This window comes from Anabas testudineus, chromosome 12 (assembly GCF_900324465.2).
Source record: "Anabas testudineus chromosome 12, fAnaTes1.2, whole genome shotgun sequence".
In the NCBI taxonomy this organism is placed as follows: Eukaryota; Metazoa; Chordata; class Actinopteri; order Anabantiformes; family Anabantidae; genus Anabas; species Anabas testudineus.
In genome coordinates this window covers 6,860,020-6,878,563 of record NC_046621.1, presented here as the reverse complement: position 1 = coordinate 6,878,563, position 18,544 = coordinate 6,860,020, and the positions used below count along the sequence as shown (strand labels likewise).

The window sequence follows — 18,544 nt, the reverse complement described above, 5'->3', positions numbered from 1 at the left end:
TACGTAAAATGGAATTAGAGATAAATCAGTTTTCTTATTCAAGTCAGTGAACCAGTCTGTTTAGTCAAAAGATAATTACAATTATCTTTAATTCGGATTTTAACAGGTCACATCAGTCACATCACACCAGTCTATCTAGACTAACGAGTGGCACATCTGGGATTTTACCAGCTGTTCTTTCTTTGTCACCTAACCTTACATCTGCTCCTGATGATTTTTCATGTGAATTCATTTTTAATGTGAACACACTCACTAACTTACAGAAGTTTATTGTATTTGTTGAAATGAATTAATTAGACAAAATATTATTATTTGCTATAAAAACCTAAGAATACCCATTAACAAATGTGTTGCTATATTTAAATGTAACAAAAAAATCTTTATTTGCACATTTATTCAATCTTTTAATTTTAATATTTGGCATGCATATGTTTTGAAGAGTGTTTAATTAAATTGCACAAGAATTAGCCTTTAGTGGAAAATCTGTATGTTCCCAATGTTCACTAAAAACGTATAACTGCAAATAAATATGAGCAAACAAAGTCACATTTAGAAAATCATTGTTAGTATAGGGTTAATCTTTATAGATCTACACGCATATTTTGGTGCAGTGCAATTTAGAGGAACAAAATGATCTTTGTATTTCTATGACATTTATGTGACAGCTTTAGTTACTTTATAAATTCCTCATGCTGCTTTTCTTTATCATTATTCTATAAATTAAATTTTTTTTATTTTCATTATTTTGAGGTCTGCACTATTGATTAGACAAAACCTTTATATAAAGATAGATTATATGATTTATATATGTGGACATAACAAAAAGCTGAACGTGTCACTTTGGGCCTGTATTAATTGCTATTGAATTTCTTGAAGGTTTTACAGACCAAATAATCGGTCACCTAATTAACTGACCAGGTAAATCTGCTTGATCTTTCTATACTGCAAATACCCTTGCTGCTAATACTTTAGTACTTACACTACACTTATGTATTTCTACTTTTACTTAGATAATAAATCTAATTACATCATTTTCCACTGTATTAATATAGCAATGTGACTTTTTGACAAAGTGTTAAACCATCATTTCTAATCATATGCCATTCTTAGCTCATCCTGTCCTAGTTGTCATAATACCTTTCAAGACGTGCACTCATAGCAGGTCACTTCCATCCATCCACCCATTACTCTAACATTCCTCTTTAGGGTTGCAGGAGTGCTGAAGCCGATTTCAGCTGTTACAAGGGGAGAGGTGGGGTAAACCCCGGACAGGTCGCCAGTCTATCACAGGGTTTACATATAGAGACAGACCAGCATTCACACCTATGAGCGATTTAGAAAACCCACGCAGGGAAGGCACAGAAAGAACATGCAAACTCTACACAACGGCACCCGGCCGACTTTTTCCATGAAGTTTGCTCTTCATTATTTTACCAGCGTCTGTTAAAAACAGTAGAGAAACACATCACATTACAGTACGCTGCAAATATATAACAAGAGGGGTTCTTAATGTCAAAAAAAGATTTCAGTGCTGCTTCAAATTGTGAATGGATGGTTGACTTTATAAAGCTATACATATGTATATACAGTATGCATACATGCAAAAGAAAAGCAAAGTTGAAATGTATCACTGTTAAACAACAGAGATGTAGACACTTACGGTTAATGTTGTACATGGCCAACAGAATATCATGACATGCTTTTCCTATCCAAAACCCTAAGCATGTTTGTAGGAATACATTTTTCTCAAAAAAGTATCTCTTAACTGATTAAAGCAGTTAAGATTTATATATACAAAATAGTCTCTGAATGAAAAATAGAGCAATTATTTTCCCCTCTGTGCCACTTATATACAATACATCATTTTAAGAGATCATCACACTGAACAAGTATAAGAGAACATGTGCTTGTGCCTTTAAAACAGATTGTTGTAATGACAGCATGTAGTACCGCATCATTTACACATTCAATTATACTGTTACAAAGTCTAATGACAATTATAATTCAGATTATTCAATCAAAGTCTTATGGCTTTTCTAAACTGTCAGTGCAGTGCAGCTGGCGAAAATTCATCTCCTATATGAGAAGTAGATGAACAAATAAATAACTGTAGCTCTGTAGCAGCTAAATATTGTCCTTGCACTCATACTTGAAATAGTCATCCAGTGTTAGTGTTTTTGTGTTTTTTTCTCAGTCCCAGCCTAAGACAGGTCATGCAATGTCCCAGATCTGCCAGTTGGCCTTATGGAGCACTTAGCATGTGGGCATTGTGAACATGGTGGCAGTGTCCACATAACCACTTGCTGCCAGGACTGTTTGATTCTGGACTGGTACGGCCATGTGAATGCAGCCTGTAGGTTTCTGAGTAGTGGCAATGCTGGACGATGTGTAGCAGATATCTGTAGCTCCATCCATCTCCTGGTCCTCACAAGACCACTTGTCCACCTCTTCTTCCCTCACCTCTGTCTGGAGCAGCAGTATGTTGTCACTGTCCACCCCCTTCACTTTGCTATAGTCGTCTCCTTGGCACATCTGGGGGCAGCCATCACCGTGACCACGGCCTGAAACGACAGGCTGAAGAAGCACCATGTCCTCCGCGTTGACCCTCTGCACTTCAACATACTCAGTGGGCCGGAGAGTGGGCGACGGCAGACAAGCTGGTGCTTGGTTGTGTCCACTGCTTGAGATGTTGAGGTCACTGTGGGTCTGGAGTTGGTGTGGGGCCTGCATCTGGGGGTGGAGCAGGTGAGGTTGCTTGTTGCTCAAGCAGAACTCCCAGTAGCTTGATTCAAGATCTTTGGTGCTGTGGCCAGGCTGAGAGAGGTAGGAGGATGTGGAGCCTGGAGGGAACACGCTGTCTGAGAGGCAGTGCTGTTTGACTAACTCAAGTGAGTTTGGTTGGTCCAGTGGGCCTGAGCTGTACTGGGGCACTGGAGAAAACACAGAAGGCCAGGTCTTCACCCTCCCACTGGATATGTCAGGGCTAACCACGTCTTCATGGACATAGGTCAGCGCCGCCTCTTCCCAGTCCATCTGGTGCGCCTGTGCCTCCGTCCCCACTCGACTCCCTTCACCATCTATTTGTTTCTCGTCATCTTTTGCCTCTCCACTCTTGCACATGAGCAGAGTTTGGCTATTGCAGCTTCCCAGGCCGGAGTCATTGTCAGACGTAGAACCCTCAGATTTGAGGAAACCTTCATGTTGGTGCTTTCTTTCCTCCAGCATCAGCTCCTGCTCTTCGGGAACATACACCTCTAGGTACTCCACCAGCAAATTCTCATAGTTAGATGACGTGGTTGGAGGGAAGTCAGACACCACAAGTGCACTAAAGATCTCCACAGACTTCCCATTCTACAAGCAAAGAAGAAACTGGCTCAGTGACAGAAATCTAGTGATAAAAGAGAATTATCTTTGAGCATATTAAGCTAATTATGTATTGAAGTAACTGTTACTTTACCTTGAGAAGCTGGTTATCAAATCCTTTGATTTTAGGACCGGGGACAGGTGGCAGAATACAATGCTTCAGACTTCACATGTGAAAGAAAAAAACAGTAATACACTTTAATGCTTTAGAGCAAATAAAGATGACAGTTAAAATGAATTCTTCGATTGCAACATGTTTAATACAATTAAAAATCCCTTTAATTTACATTTATTGACATCTCAAGGTATTAAACTGTTGCACTGCGATAGTATTTAGTTACTCATAATACATAAATGCAGATAACAACACCTCTAACAAATAATAATAACAGCTGGAAGTGGCCAGTCTGAAAATCTTGAAATAAAACAAATTGCATGATCATTCTTTTACCTGTGCCTGTTCATGTGTAACAGCCATGTGAGGATGAGGATGATGAAGGCAGAAAAGACTGTGATGAGGATCCAAACTGACTTCTCCCGATGGAAATCTGCAATACACAGTGTAACAATGTGAGTGTTTCCATGCAACATGCAACTTTGTTCTGTATCCATATGGTTTTCTCAGTTATAGTATATTACAGGAGATTAATGCATACTCACGTTATCATTCTAATAATAATACTTTATTAGTTAAAGAACATTTCAGATTTTGGGAAATATGCTTATTCACTTTGTTGCAGAAGGTTGCAACACTCACAGGATACACAAATATGAGTGGAGCATGAGTAAATGGATAGCCCGGAATTCTCCTAAGATAAAAATGCACCTACCAGCACCTCTAGATGACTAATTAACATGTTATATCTTGTTTGTTTACGCAGGATTGGGCATGCCACTTGCACCTAAGTCTCAGCAATATATGATGAGATAGACAGCTCAGACAGCCAAGTATTGTAACTGGCATTGGAACTTCATTACAGCTCAATATGGATTGGACCAGAACCTTTGGGCCTGGAAGAAGTGTGTGCCCATCTCTACGCTCCAGCATAGCATGACGCCAATGAGTGACAGAGTTAGTTGTTTAACTTGCGTAAAAGACAAAGTAAGTCTGGGATATACCGCTTCCATAACCTGCAGTAATATGATAGTGTGCCATTTTAATGGTGATCTTAATGTACTGCAAATTGCCTCTATTACATGTGGACAGAGCCAGGCTAGCTTTATAGCGGCTGGCTCTATCTTTATATTTACATATATGACAGTGGAATCAATAGTCATCTACTATCTAATTTGTAAAAACTGAAAAAACAAAACACATTTTCCAAAATGTTGAACTGCTCCTTTAATACATATATTATTATCTTTTATAGATATATAGTGTAGTGAACTGTATATATAGTTATTGATGCATATCTTACATTCAGGAACTTTGCTGTAAGAAGAGGAACTCCATTCACTCCAAAAGCCATGATCAGGCTTACAGCGCACCTGAACAATGTATGTACCACCCGACTGCAGACTGAAAAGGTTAAACATTTTCTGCTGCCCTGCAAGATGCACCTGGAAATACAACACAGAATGCACACAGTCTGGTCAGTCTTTCCTTTCATAGATAGAGTTTATGGTGCACAGAAGAAGACTTTACATGAGTTGATGACTAAGAGGACAGAGATTGAGGTCAACTATAGTAGAACACTCCAGGGGTTATTCAACGTCCAGGTCAATAACACTTGAGCTAGTTCACTAACACGAGGTTCTGGTTTCACATTTGAAAGACAAACATTTTAACTACCTGGCCACTCCCTTGCACCAGCAATGAGCTACATACCTCCCAGTCGTCTTCTCCCTCCAACTTGATACGGAGCTCATAGATTAGAGTGATCCAACCAGAGCGGGTGTCAGCCTTATGTGGTGGTTCCCATGACACCCGCAAGAAGGGCCAATCCTTTGCTCCCATTACACTAACCGTCACCTTCTCTGGAGGATTAGGCTTCACTGGGGAGGAGCAAGAGAAAATGTGAATGAGTAGAGAATGGGTTTTGTGTGTGTGGTTGAGAGGAAAGAGAAAAAATAGAATAGAAAAAACCCAATGTGACTGTGTAAAGCATTAAACTAAACCACTACAGAAGGAGTTTCCAGTGTGCCCATTAGATAGGAGTGAGTATCGTCCTCTATGAAATTGTAAACCAATGCACACCTCCAGCGGGGGAACGCTGTCATTGCAGGAGTGACCTTCCAAATATTTGTTTATCTGTGTGTGACATCATGATTGAGATAAATGTCAATATTTAGACTTTAAAATATCTTGTTGGAGACAGATAGTGGACAATTGTGATGTTAGACAAAGAAATGTAATAGATATTTTTAAGACCAGTGCAATGGAACAAGAATGGAAACAGATGGAAGTGGAACACAAGGGCAAGGTGGATACTGAGACTTATAATTATGCAACTTTACATTCCCTTTTGTATAATACATAAATTTATTTTGTATAAATAACATGCTTCATATTTAGCAACATGACAGGATAAGGTCAATTTAAAGTAAACCTGTAATGCAGCTCTGCCATGAATTCTACTCTTACCAAGTTATAATTTAATTTTGGTTGAAACTGTTATTTCTTTAAATTTTATTTTAGGTCATTGAGGATAGTAGAGTCAAAGTGGAGTGTTTCTGCGGTTTTGGCCACCCTATCTATAAAATAATAAAAGGAAAAACATTAAAAACAGCTGTTAATATAATTAGATTTTACAGGTGTACCTAATAAAGTGGCCAGTGAGTGTATTTTTTACATAGTTTTACATAGTATTTGCGACCAGTATTTATATTGAAATGTCTTTAGAACTGTAAACTGTAGAAAAAACTGCAATTATACTACATTTCAGAAAATCCCATAAAAAGACTAAAAGTAATCTGCCTCTCAATACTTGAATCAGACTCTCATCTCCAATTCCCTACGTGTTCCTAATCTAAAACAGATCAAAAAAAATATTAAAACAGATTTCTCAAAACAGCTGTGCAATGTGGAATTTTAGAAAATGTCACAAAAAGAGGAGAAAATAGTTCAGCTGTCTGGGACTATTTTAAGCCACGGATAAAAACGTGTTTGGTGCTTCAGTGATTATTTCTGGCAGCAGGACGATATATGTGGGATAAACTATAGTGTCTGTGTTGATCATAATAAAGGAACACGTCAGCCAGTGCAACACTGTGGCAGTAGTGGCAAAAATATGAAGTATTACCAGTTTTATTCTTTAAATTTCATTTTCTTTAACCTTGTGTTTGATAATAAACAACCTTTATTCTGCAGGGAGGGAGGATTACATAACCCAGTGTACCACTGCACAGCTGTGTGTCTGTGTGTTAAATTAAACATTTTAAATCCTAATGATTAAAAAAAGAGCTTCAACTATTCAAAACAAATACAAGTAGAACACATTTGCTCACCAATATACACCACGTCGATATCCACAGGGTCAGAGGAGGTCCTGCCAAGGGCATTGGTGGCCACCACGGTGATGTTGTAGTTGACCCAGATGGTTGTGTCATTCTTGTTAAAGAAGCAGGAGTTCACCCCAGCTGTGTGGTAATCGGGGCATTCGTACACTGTATCAGAGCTGCAAGAGAGGCATGGGAACAGCATGTAATCACAATTTAATCACATTCGTACTGTCCTGCATTACCGCATTTCTGAGGAATGGCATGCATTCTTCATGCTACAGTTCCTGAAACATTTTGTGCGTGTGTGTGTGTGCGTGTGTTTGTTGGACAAGATGAGATAGACAGGAAGGCAGGGTAATTGCAAGATGAATTGGGGCCATGTTTTTCTAGATTGCAGACAGAAATAGAAGAAAAGGTTCTTAGCAATTAACAACAACAAAAAATATAAGTAGTCAACTGCTGTGCTTAAAGGATAATACCTGTGTAATTTCCTTCCTGTTTCCTGCACTCTCAATTAGCACTCTTGTTATCTGTGCTAATTTAATGCTGCGCTCTTATGCCTGCAACTTGTGAATTGTTGGGTTTGCTCATCTTCTTTTTCAGTTCACTGTTAGAAGGTCCTACACAAGCGTCTGTCCTACCTCCTCTGTGTTGTTTTCCAGAGGACATAGAAAATAGCTGTGCTGGCGTGCTGTGTATGAACACTCGGCCACAGACACTTGCGTTCAAATCCCAGCAGACCAGAGGGGTGTTGCACAAAACCAAGACATGGATTAAGCCGGGTTTTCAAAGATATCTTGGTTGAACTTATCTTTGACTTGTTTGCACAAATGCTGATCAATTAATCAGTCTAGTTACCATGGAGATTTATTCTGTGTTGCCTTGGTTGCTTCATTTCAGCCCAGACTCAGTTTAAGGAAAACAGGTTAAATTAAGTTATGGAGATTTATTTTTTGTTAGCCTGGTCCAGAGCAGTGTGCATGTATTGCACATGTTGAATTTATTAGAAACGGCTGATCATTTTTCAAAAGCAGTTTCAATTGAGTCCATAAAGTGGGCAACATGCAGTCTAATATATAAACTGTAAAGATTCTATTCACAAGTTTTTCTTGACAATGGCATGCTCCTTTCTTTCAGGCACCACAGAGTTTTCCGGGACAGGTCTGATCCTTTAGCATTTGAAGATCAACACCTGATTGACAGGTACAGATTCTCGAAAATGAGGGAGACTACTATTCAGTTAAATAAATTAACCAAAAAAAATTAAAATAAATAAAATAAAACTAGAGGGGGTAAAACAAATTAAATGCATCTGCATATGTTCAGTAACTCTATGATTGTAACAATTACTCTGGAACACTGCTTAATAATTATTTCTGCAGTCATTCAGCTGATGTTTCTGTCATTATATCGGCCGTTTTCCCTTTTTACATATTATTCGTAAATCTCCATATTGTGCCGCTGCTCTGTGGGTTAAAGGTTTGCTGTGTGTGTTTTGTCCATGTTTACTGAGTAACTGAAATATGCTCTTTTTTATAACAACATCCTTGACGCACACTTATCCCAGATATCTACACCTGGCTTGACTTAGCTGCACCTTCTTATTCTGGCAAGCTTGCAATAGATCAAGCTAGGATATTTCCTGGATTTCTTAATGCAGCTTTTGTGCAGCACCCCCGTGGGCACAGAACGGACTGGGCATGTTTTTGTTTTGAAATCAGGGGGACGTGTCGTTGTTGCTGTAGCAGCAACGGGTCCTGATTGTTCGAAGAAGCACAATGCGAGCTCCTGCACACTTCCTTGCTGTGAAGTAAAAGCAACCAGCTGGAGGCTGCACATATACAGGAGACAGATGATGATGTATGGTGGTCTACAACCTCCTCAGACCAATGGCAGAGAGTTTACATTCAATAATGTATCATGTTGAACAGCACTTGCATTTGTGAATTTGCTAGTTACATATTTCTTCTGGGATTAAAAACCATGTATTGGCACAAAGACATGTTTAGGTGTTTGAAGAATAAGCTTGTGTTTTATTTAAAAAGAGATGATGTTAGCTAACGCAGTAGCGTGCCTTTGTTAACTACTGTAATGTATGATCTGTATGTAATAATTGTGCTATAAACATATTTTAGGAAGAGCATTTTAATTATGAGACAGGAAGACAAAGCAGTGTGGAAAAAAGAGCACGGTATTAACAAATAAATACTGTCCCTGTCTGCCCCCACATTGTTTTCTTTCTTCTATCCCCCACTTGTACTTATACAGTGGTCACTGTCAATATTTCTGCAGCAATTTGTACTGAAGTCGATCACTTGTTTTTCATGAAAGATCCTCATTTTGTAAGTAGTTAAGTCACAACAGCACCAGATTGACTGATTGATTTACTCATTATGTCTTGTTCTCAGTTTTTCCTGTGCGAGCTTTAGTGCTGAGGCCACAATGTTTTCATTCTTGCCACAGAGAGAGTCAAATTAAGAGAACTAACTTAAAAAAACAATTGCTTGTCCAGCAGTGCAGCTGTTTGTCTGTTATTATTGGCTCCATTGAGACATTTCTAACAGACATATATTACAAAAAACATCAGTATAAGATTCGAATAAAGAACAGTTCATATTATACCATCATTAATATACAGCTTCATGTGATTTAAAGGCCTCTACACTTACAGATGTTCACAGATGTGGAATATTAGGAGCCAGAGATTGATTTAAACTGATGCTTCAGAAAAATCTATAGAATACTCTGGCTTGGTCTTATCAGTTGAACCTCATTAATGTGAACTATGAAGCATGTATAACAGACAGATGTGAGATGTGTCTGTTATGCTGTACATGCTTCATAGCTCACATTAATGTGGTCTTTTCAATCTTCTCATCCAACTGTTGTCAAACGATGTAAGTATTTAACATTTTCTACAGCACTACATTTGTACTTACTCTCTCTGCCCCCCTCACACTTCTTTCTAACTAATTATGTTCCAGTTCCTCTTGTTTCCACTCTCCTTCTCCGGATCCCCTGTATGTCTGTTACTTATCAACCTTTCATGGGTACAGAGCCACAGCCTTTATCCTCTTATACCTGCCTGCTGCCTTAATGCTGCATGCCACCAGGTAGGCTGCTCACGAACAACTGTGCTCACCTTGAAATAGCCCATAGTGTCATTTGACACGTTAACTGATGTTATGTCTTTATCCTTACAGACCCTACACTTCTTTCATGATGATGAACATACTCCACTCACTTTTCTTTGCGATAGTACAGGCGGTAGGTTGTGGGCAGTCCCCCATCAGAGCCGGGCTCCCACCAGCAGGTAAAGGTCTCTTTTTCAGGAGACCGACAGTTGGTCAGTGTGGGTTTCCCTGGTGGGCTGTGGCCTAAAGACACAAAATGTGTAAAAACAAGAAGTAAACACTACAGTATTAAGACAAAAAGAACAATAAACTGTATTAACTGGTCACAAAATGTTTAATCTTCATCTAAGTCAACAGAATAGACAAAACACAATGTGCTTAAACTATAATCTTTATAATATATATAACATATATGTGTTTTTGACACACCATTATTTATAGCTGGTTGAACCTATTTTGGCCACAGTAACTTCAAACACGCCTTTCCGTAGCTGCAGATTAGACCTACATCAACATCATTCTTGCTTAAACTCAGAATTATTCAGCATGTCTGGAGTGAACAGCCTGGAGCTCATTCCACCGCATTTCTATTCGCTCATGGAGCGGCAAAAGGGAGAGGAAGTAATTTTTCAGCAGATTTCCAATCATATTCAGGGTCATTGTCCTACTGTATCATCATTTATCCATATAAATCAATGCAGCACAATATGTGTGGGGTAAACTCACTGGTGTTAACCAGTTCCAACGATTCCCTCAAGCCTTTAGCTTTTACTGTAAACCGAGCATTCTGCATTGTGCTTTTGGCAGTATCTTACGTAGCTGCCAACATGCAGAGAGAGTAACCACAGTTCTAAATTATCTCAGTTTGAAGCACAACTGTGGACTGTTGCAGGTCTAAACTCTTTAGTGTCACTTTGTAAACCATTCCAGCTTTATGCAAATCCAGAAGACTTGATCTGTTAGTAGCTCTAACCCTCACACGCAATCTCTTCTTATTGATAAGACTCCAGGTTTGACTCCAGTCAGCTTCTGTTTTTTGTTCACAAACTTTCTCCATCTCATACTGTAAATATTTAAAGAATATATTCAATATGGACAAGAACAGCTCAAGAATTTGTTTGTTAATAGGTAAGATGTATTGTGATTCTGTTTACTTGCACAGTTGCAAGCAAATAGAATAATGTGTGATCTACCATAAAAATATGCACAGATAAACAACACTGTCACCTATTACTCTTACATCTAATTATTGGCAGCACAGGCTCCTGTTTCCTGTGTCAACCACCTACCAATCACCAGACACCTCACTGCCAGAAACTTAAGATGATACTGAGACTGTGCTTCAAGCCAGGTTACATCCAAACACTTACGTATTTCCTTTGCATGCGGCGTAAGGGATAGCAGCAACAACAGCAGGACACGTTCCACAATATTTTTCATCATGGCACCACAAAGGCTTGGCTGTTGGAAGAAGAACAAAACAAACAAAGATGATAATTGGGAAACTGGCTGATCTGTGCTCTTGACAAATCACATGAACCACAGTGTTTAATGATGAATACAACAACAGAACTGCACGCCTTGTGTTGACTCATAACATGTTCGCATGACAAAAGAAACTGACAACAGAGACATGCGGACAGTTTGAAATAGTAGAGATAGAAAAACAAAAAGAAACATTTCAGCAGTCACATGGGAATCATTAATCGACACAACGCTTTAAAGCATTAATGTCATGAACCGAAAGAACATGTTCTACAGAATATGTTTTATTTCACTAAGGATAAAAAAAAACATCCTCTTCGTTCTGGCTACCCCTACCAGCTGGCACATGCAGCATAAGTGATTGCATAACCTAAGTTCTGGTTTGTGCCTCAATAACGAGGACACACACATCAGAAGCCTGGTTTACCTCGCTGCTGGCCAGCCAGACTCCTGTTCACATGGAAATCTCCTTTTTTTCAGGCCATGTGCAAATGTGCAGACGTTTGAGTTCTTACTCAGTGTGACTCTTTATGTCTGAGGCTCAGCGAAGACAAGCAAAGTTGAACAATACAAGGAGGGGAGATACAGGTTAAATAGAAGGCATAGCTGAAACTGAAATATGTCAGAAAGACCTTCAGTACAAATGCTTGCTGCTTTTTTCGTGACAACTAATGAATGAACAAATGAATCATGTCACTTGGGAATTTGAAATATTGGACCTTCTGGTCCAATATTAGGAAAAATCTAATATATGAGATGGATGGCTATTTAAATGCTCCATATTGCCAAAAATATATTGTTGAATAAAATCTCATTAATTATAAATAGATAATTCTCTATGCAAATAACCATTTACAAAACACTGGGCTCCAAACAAAAGTGTGAAAAGGAAATCAACGTTTGTAGAAGTGCCCAATAATTTGCTTCTTGTTTTCACAATGTGCATCAGGCAACAAAAGATAAAATCGTATTTTTAAACAAATATCAACAATTCTGCGGTTTTTATTTAAGCCAGCGAGAAGTCATTTTTCTCCTGCCAAAACATTTAGCTTGTAGGGACACTTTCATCTGTGGCTAAAAAATACAGTAGCTGTTTTTATGTGCATGCTCCACCTGCAGCTTTGCCCAGAAGCGTGTCATAACATGGCACAAGCTGCGCACGCTTTTTTTTTCGTACACAATTTGTTTGAAGCATTAACAGTGAGCTGGGGTGGAAACATGGGGGTTTTTCAATGAAAATGAGCGGCGTTTGAGGTATTTCTAGGAATGCCGACACTTTTTGAGAAATATTATACTAAACACAAGTTTTAACACGCAAAGAATATTCACTTTCCAACTGCTTTTGAACATCTGCCAACTGCTGTGTGGACTAGACAGAGTATGGATTTCACAAGATACTTTACTCCTACAGGTAAATTCTACATACAGTAAATAAAGTGCTATTACATTAGCCAAGGTGTGGCTGCCCTAGGCATGTGCTGTCTTGACATGTGTTAATTTCAGCTTATGTAACGGCCTTCACAGCTCCACAGGATGATTAAAATATCAAGGCTTTACTACTTTTGAGTTTTATTTGCAGGCTTCTTTTAAAGCTGTTACACACAACAAATCACTGTTTTCAGTTCTTCTTTATGATGCCTTAATTTCAGTAGTATTGCCTTGATCTGATAATTGGCATTAAGGATTAGCCTCCTGCTGCATATAGCCTTCTTACGTAACCAGTAGCCCAAACCGAATAAGCTGCTAAGCTGGGAAAGTGCTGGCCAACAGTGCAAAGCTCTCCCATCACAGATAAGAATGATCTAAACATTACATTTACACTGTCCTATAGATCCTCAGAAGAGTACATATTCTACTACATTTTTTTTAAATTATTATTTAACTTTAGTAGCGCTCCTCCTCTCTAATTTGTTAACTACACTGTCCATCCCCTCACATCTGTGATCACTGCAGAAAGCTAACTTTTCATTGTGGGCTTCCTCCACAATTGTACATGTACATTAGTTCAAAATGGTCACCTTATGTACCAGAAAGTTAAAATTACAGTCATGCATTTGAGAAAAACAATAAATAGAAACTAAGATGGAAGGTAATTATGTACACAGATATGTCATGTCTTCAAATTGATGTTCACAACAGGTGAATTATATTTAGGTGGTGCACCTGCATGATCTACATATAAATAACTAACAAAGGTCAAACTAACAAGGCTGTGTGTGAAGAAATGTGAAATGATTCATTCAGGTGTCCATAACATAGATTCACACTAGTGAATATGAAACATTTATGATTTGTGTTCATCAGTGGCCTCTCAACTTTAAAAGGCTTGGAGAGGACGAGTCAAATGACATGTTGAGGTAAAATGTAGGCAGTGAAGCAAGATGTTCTCGTTGCTGTTGTACAACAGCCCACCTTTGCATAGGTGATTAATAAGGAATGTTTCACTCTCATGCAGGGTCACGGCCCTAACCAACACAGCTGAGCACTCCAGCGGTGGGGCTACAATTTCTAAGAACCTTGTTCTAGCTTCTGGAAGGCTGAAGAGTACAAGTGCACAAAGTACACAATAATGATTTACTGCACAGTCACACATTTCAGGTTTATATTAACTTACATTTTAAGCTAATGGGACTGTTTACATACTAAATCATAGTTGACTATTAAAGTAGAAAATAACAACTTCCCTTGCTCCACTGTAACAACTACTATAATTTAAAGATTCATAATATGGATAAGAAAAAAGTGGCAGTCTGAGTGAAGATCATACATTTACAATGTAGATTATCAGTTTCACATCACAAAGTATCGCCTCAAGAAACAGTTCTTTCTGTGTTGTCTTATCACAAAATAAAGATACATTACAACTTGTAAATCTTGTTATGAACTGTATGGAGTTAGTTTGAAGAAATATGTTAAAGTGATACTAGGAATCACTTAAATGGCCTTCAAAACCTTGACCTTTACTCCTGCTCACCCTGGAACGGTCTAAACACTTCCTGGGACTGTAAAAAACCGGTTTGATCACAAGCACCTACGCTTTTCTAGGAACAAGTGTTTTTTTTTTCTTATAGGTGTAGTCAAGAGCAGGGAATAACAGAAAGCAAGATCCAGAACTTAAAGTTGCTGAGTAAATTTCAAAATGCTCCCACAGACATAAACACTTCATTTTGATAGTCCAGGGGCTTTTGATCAATTATCCCACTCAAGAATCAAAACTTTTACCCACACTATTGTTGAGGTATCATTATCCTGAGTGTCGAGATGTCGTGTCACGCTAGTCTGTGCTGCGTACAAGCTGTAAATCTCCTATTTGAATAATAAAGTCTATCTGCGTGTTGTTTTGTTATGTTGTTGTTTCAAATGCTATGTTCGGGTGTAGCTCTCTGACATACTTCATGTTGCTGATGTCACGATGTCACTGGCTGTCATTAACTGCACAAATACACAGGAACTAAGCTGAGAATACAACAGTGAGATTGAAACACGTGGTTTGCAAATATGCTGGCACAGAGACACAAACAGCTATTTGCATGTGTTCGCATATATGTAAAAAAGAAATGTATTGAGAGTACATGATGATGTATGACAAGAATAAAGTTGTCATGACACCTTTCACATGGGAGCACTAAACAATCTAAAGTGGCCACTCTCAACTACAGTAAACCACAAAAACTGATAAAATCATCATTGTACAATCCATGCAGTGGCTGTTTCAGCACATTTACAGCTATGCAGTATTTGCAAAACGCAGTTGTCCTATATAAATTAGTTATATGTAAAGTTCTACTTCCTCTAGTTTTATTGTTTACAACCTCCTCACAGTTCTCCTACGTGTTTGATGCACTATTACAGTGGGAAAAAAGAGACTTCAAGGACTGCCAACAACACACCCTGTAGCAATAATCGTGCCACTGATCTTAGGCCATACTGAAGTTAAGATATAGATCAGTCAGCTAAGGAGGATAACTGCGATACCTGTATTGTTAATAGGTAGAACAGCTTATAATGGTTCCTGTATTTGAGAAAGCAAAGTGATATTCTCTAAATATCAACTTGAAGACTGGCTTCCAGTGCTATAATGACACCTTTGCCTTTTGAAGCAATAACTGAATTTCTTATCAAATAAAAAAATTTAACATTTGATTTCTCCTCACATGGCTGGGATGTACGGCATAGATTTGATATAGGTGGCTCTACCAGGATGAAATTGCAGTTGCAGGCATGTGCTTCTCTAATAGAGGCCGTAATAACATCACAATTCCCCTCCATCTGGTCTGTCTTTATTGAATGGAAACACTGGGGGAAATAGTGGCCTATGACTGTACATGTGAAAAGGTGAGAGGGAAGAATAAATACTTTTGTTGTTTAGCTTAAAAAATTGAGAGTTCATTAGTAGGTTATTGCCATTAAAAAAACGCAGTAGTCATAAACTTGTGAAGAGAATTTATTACCATGAGTCACCACATTTTGGTGCTAATGAGTGTCACAGCAACAGTTGCCATCAAAGCACCAACCACTGCGCTATAAATGTTAATATAACGTCAATAAAGCTTGCAGATTAATTTGCAGCCAACGCTAACACAGATATGATACGATATCTGTCACATGGGCTGAGTTGTACAAGTACGCCTATACAAAGAGCACTCATATTACTCTTTTTGTTATATCGAATGAGCTTTTGGTGTTTGGGTTTTCAGCAGGTGTAACAAAAGGCCAGAGCCAGTGCTTTCTTTCGCAACTGCTCAAGCTGATATGCAGCTTTACAGCACTCTCCAACCTTTAAATGTGAAAAGACTAATTCATTACCGTCGACACGCCAGCATTTCAAGAAAGACATTGGTTTGAAAGAGTTTTTAAAACATTCCTTAATTACTCTTATGTTCAAAGGGACATAACAAATACAGCTGCAGTTAGAAAGCAGTGCAGCAGGATGCACTGGTGCAGGACTAACAGTGGAAAGAGTCCATAAGCTGCAGGCGTCTAACAGTGTAATCCAGTATTGAGTTGATCAGCTTGGTGCTATAATGGCCAGTGGCCTCTTTCACCTCTTCCTAGCCAGACTAAAGGCAAACAGACATGCGGAGGTGGAGCGGATCATGACCATGGAAATCCCATTAAACTGCTGACACCCCAGCATCATCCTCCTCCTGTGCCGAAGGAAATAACCGTCCAATCAGTGAACTGTCAGAGTCCTCATCCCGTGGAAAACCAAAGACAGTTATAACACTCACTTGTTCTCATCTGTTTTTTTTTTTTTTATCCTTACCTGTCAGTGACCACGGCCAAGACATTACATACATATAATGCATATGTGCACAGTTAAAGTAAGCTGCTTTTGTAAGTTTGTAAGTAAGCACCTTTCGGTATTTCCCTCTACTGTAAATGACTTTTATGCGTTGTGAAACAAATAAAAAAGTCAGTGTGTGAAAGTATGAAGTTCAAATTCACTTTATCGAGTAACATGACCTGAAAACCTTTGATCACAAAGAGATCCGTACAACATCTAACTGTGTCTAACAGTAAAAATAACAATCAATAATCTGTTATTACAGCCTGAGAGTCACAAACAACATGCAACAATTAAAAAGAGAGCTGCATGTTCAGTCCTGCTACTGATAATAAATCATCTGACAGAAACAACATGCAGCAATTAAAGTGGCTATATGACAATAATGACTCGGTGGTATTATCCCTCACGAATCACTTTGGCAGCAAAAGCAGTTGCAGCAAAAATCAACGGAGTTGGACTTGATGAGATTATGCGTGACTTTCAAAGTGATAGAAAATGCACTGAAGTGCGTTTTCATAAGCTGCAAACATGTAACTACTGAGCAAGTGTCAAATGATTCATCATCTGAAGCCGGACAGAACATGCAGCTCATTTCAAAGTGCCCTGAACTCCTCATGAACCCTGCCTCTGGGTTCATCGAGACCGGTCCTGATGATACAGCATGTACTCAGAAGTGAGTTTGCCACTTACCAGCAGCTGACAGGAGTTTTTTAGTGTGTCCCTCGGTGCCTTCGCCGTGGTGACTTCACTGTCGGCTCCCACAAGAGCGCACCTACCGACCTGCGTGTCTGTTTTACCGGGATGACAGTGAAATAGTCGCATGCGTAACCGACCGACCGACCCGGGCAGCGCGGCTGTCCCGTCAGCGGAGAAATCGCATCATCCAGTGCGCTCGCCTCTGTGATCCCGGGGAGGGCTGTGCCCAGGAGCCCAGCCTCCGTGTCAACCCCGCCCCCGGGTGGAGGTTGCCACAGACTGGTTTCGAGGAGAGACAGAGTTGCTGGACGAGTTTGACATCCTGCTGAAGTTTCTCAAACACTTTCCTGAAAATAGATTGGAGGACTGTGCGCTTAAGCAAACTGATTTCATGTGTGTGTGTGTGTGTGTGTGTGTGTGTGTGTCACTGTGAATGAGATTGAATCACGCAAGGCCTTGTAAGATAACTCTTACAGCCAATGCAAAAGCTTGTAAAAGAAAAACATTCCAGATGTGCGTGTCTATGTGTGAGAGAGAAAGGGTTGGATGACAATCAACCAGCCTTTCAAAAATGTAAACACGTGTCCTATCTGCTTCTGTCAGGAACCCTCTCTTAACCTGCCAGAACTAGAAGAGGTGGAAAAAATGCTGCCCTACAGGACACGAACACACCGAGCTGCTTCCGAGCTGTGACTCTATTCATTTCCAGTACAACAGTATATATCATGTGAGATCCTGGCTTTCTCCTCGACACAATACAACTCCCATCTCCTGGTGAGACGTGCCTGGTGCCTGTCTGCTGCTACCTTAGTGACTTTTCCTCTCTCGACGTATGAACAAATATCATAAAACATGTTGTGACAATCAGAAAGCTGTTCCCTGTTAAAACAGCGTGTTTATCCGTTTACTGGTTCCTCTTACTGGGAGCTGTACGCATAGCATGGTCTCCCAGTGTTTCACAGCCTCCCCTCCCCGGGTGGTGACTCATTTGCTCTCCTTGATGCATTAATGTGTGTATATTTACTTTTACTTAAACCGTCTGATGTGGATTTGTAAAGGTGTAATAGCCTCCTTTTGTGAACGTTTTCATTCTATTATACTAAAATAAAATGTACATTGCGAGGAGAAACACAAA

General features: G+C 39.2%; 1 protein-coding gene across 1 annotated transcript; it reads right to left on the bottom strand.

The window, feature by feature from the left end:
• Positions 1 to 354: 354 nt before the first annotated feature.
• On the bottom strand, positions 355 to 17,620 carry prlra (prolactin receptor a). Its single transcript, XM_026354660.1, has 9 exons — positions 17,404 to 17,620; positions 11,309 to 11,399; positions 10,049 to 10,181; positions 6,811 to 6,980; positions 5,192 to 5,358; positions 4,782 to 4,923; positions 3,815 to 3,911; positions 3,458 to 3,527; positions 355 to 3,351 (listed from the first exon to the last, which is right to left on the bottom strand). The coding sequence occupies exons 1-9, from the start codon at positions 17,533 to 17,535 to the stop codon at positions 2,254 to 2,256; spliced, it is 2,100 nt and encodes a 699-aa protein (XP_026210445.1). The 5' UTR covers positions 17,536 to 17,620; the 3' UTR covers positions 355 to 2,253.
• Between the last annotated feature and the right edge of the window lie 924 nt (positions 17,621 to 18,544).

What these genes read in the sequence shown, in the direction of transcription:
- prlra (XM_026354660.1), bottom strand. Translation starts at nt 17,535, where the DNA reads ATGCGACTATTTCACTGTCATCCCGGTAAAACAGACACGCAGGTCGGT. An exon ending in GCCGCATGCAAAGGAAATAC is followed by an intron (nt 10,182 to 11,308) that starts GTAAGTGTTTGG and finishes TTGTGTCTTTAG; the next exon opens with GCCACAGCCCACCAGGGAAA. An exon ending in TTACAGCAAAGTTCCTGAAT is followed by an intron (nt 3,912 to 4,781) that starts GTAAGATATGCA and finishes TGTGTATTGCAG; the next exon opens with ATTTCCATCGGGAGAAGTCA.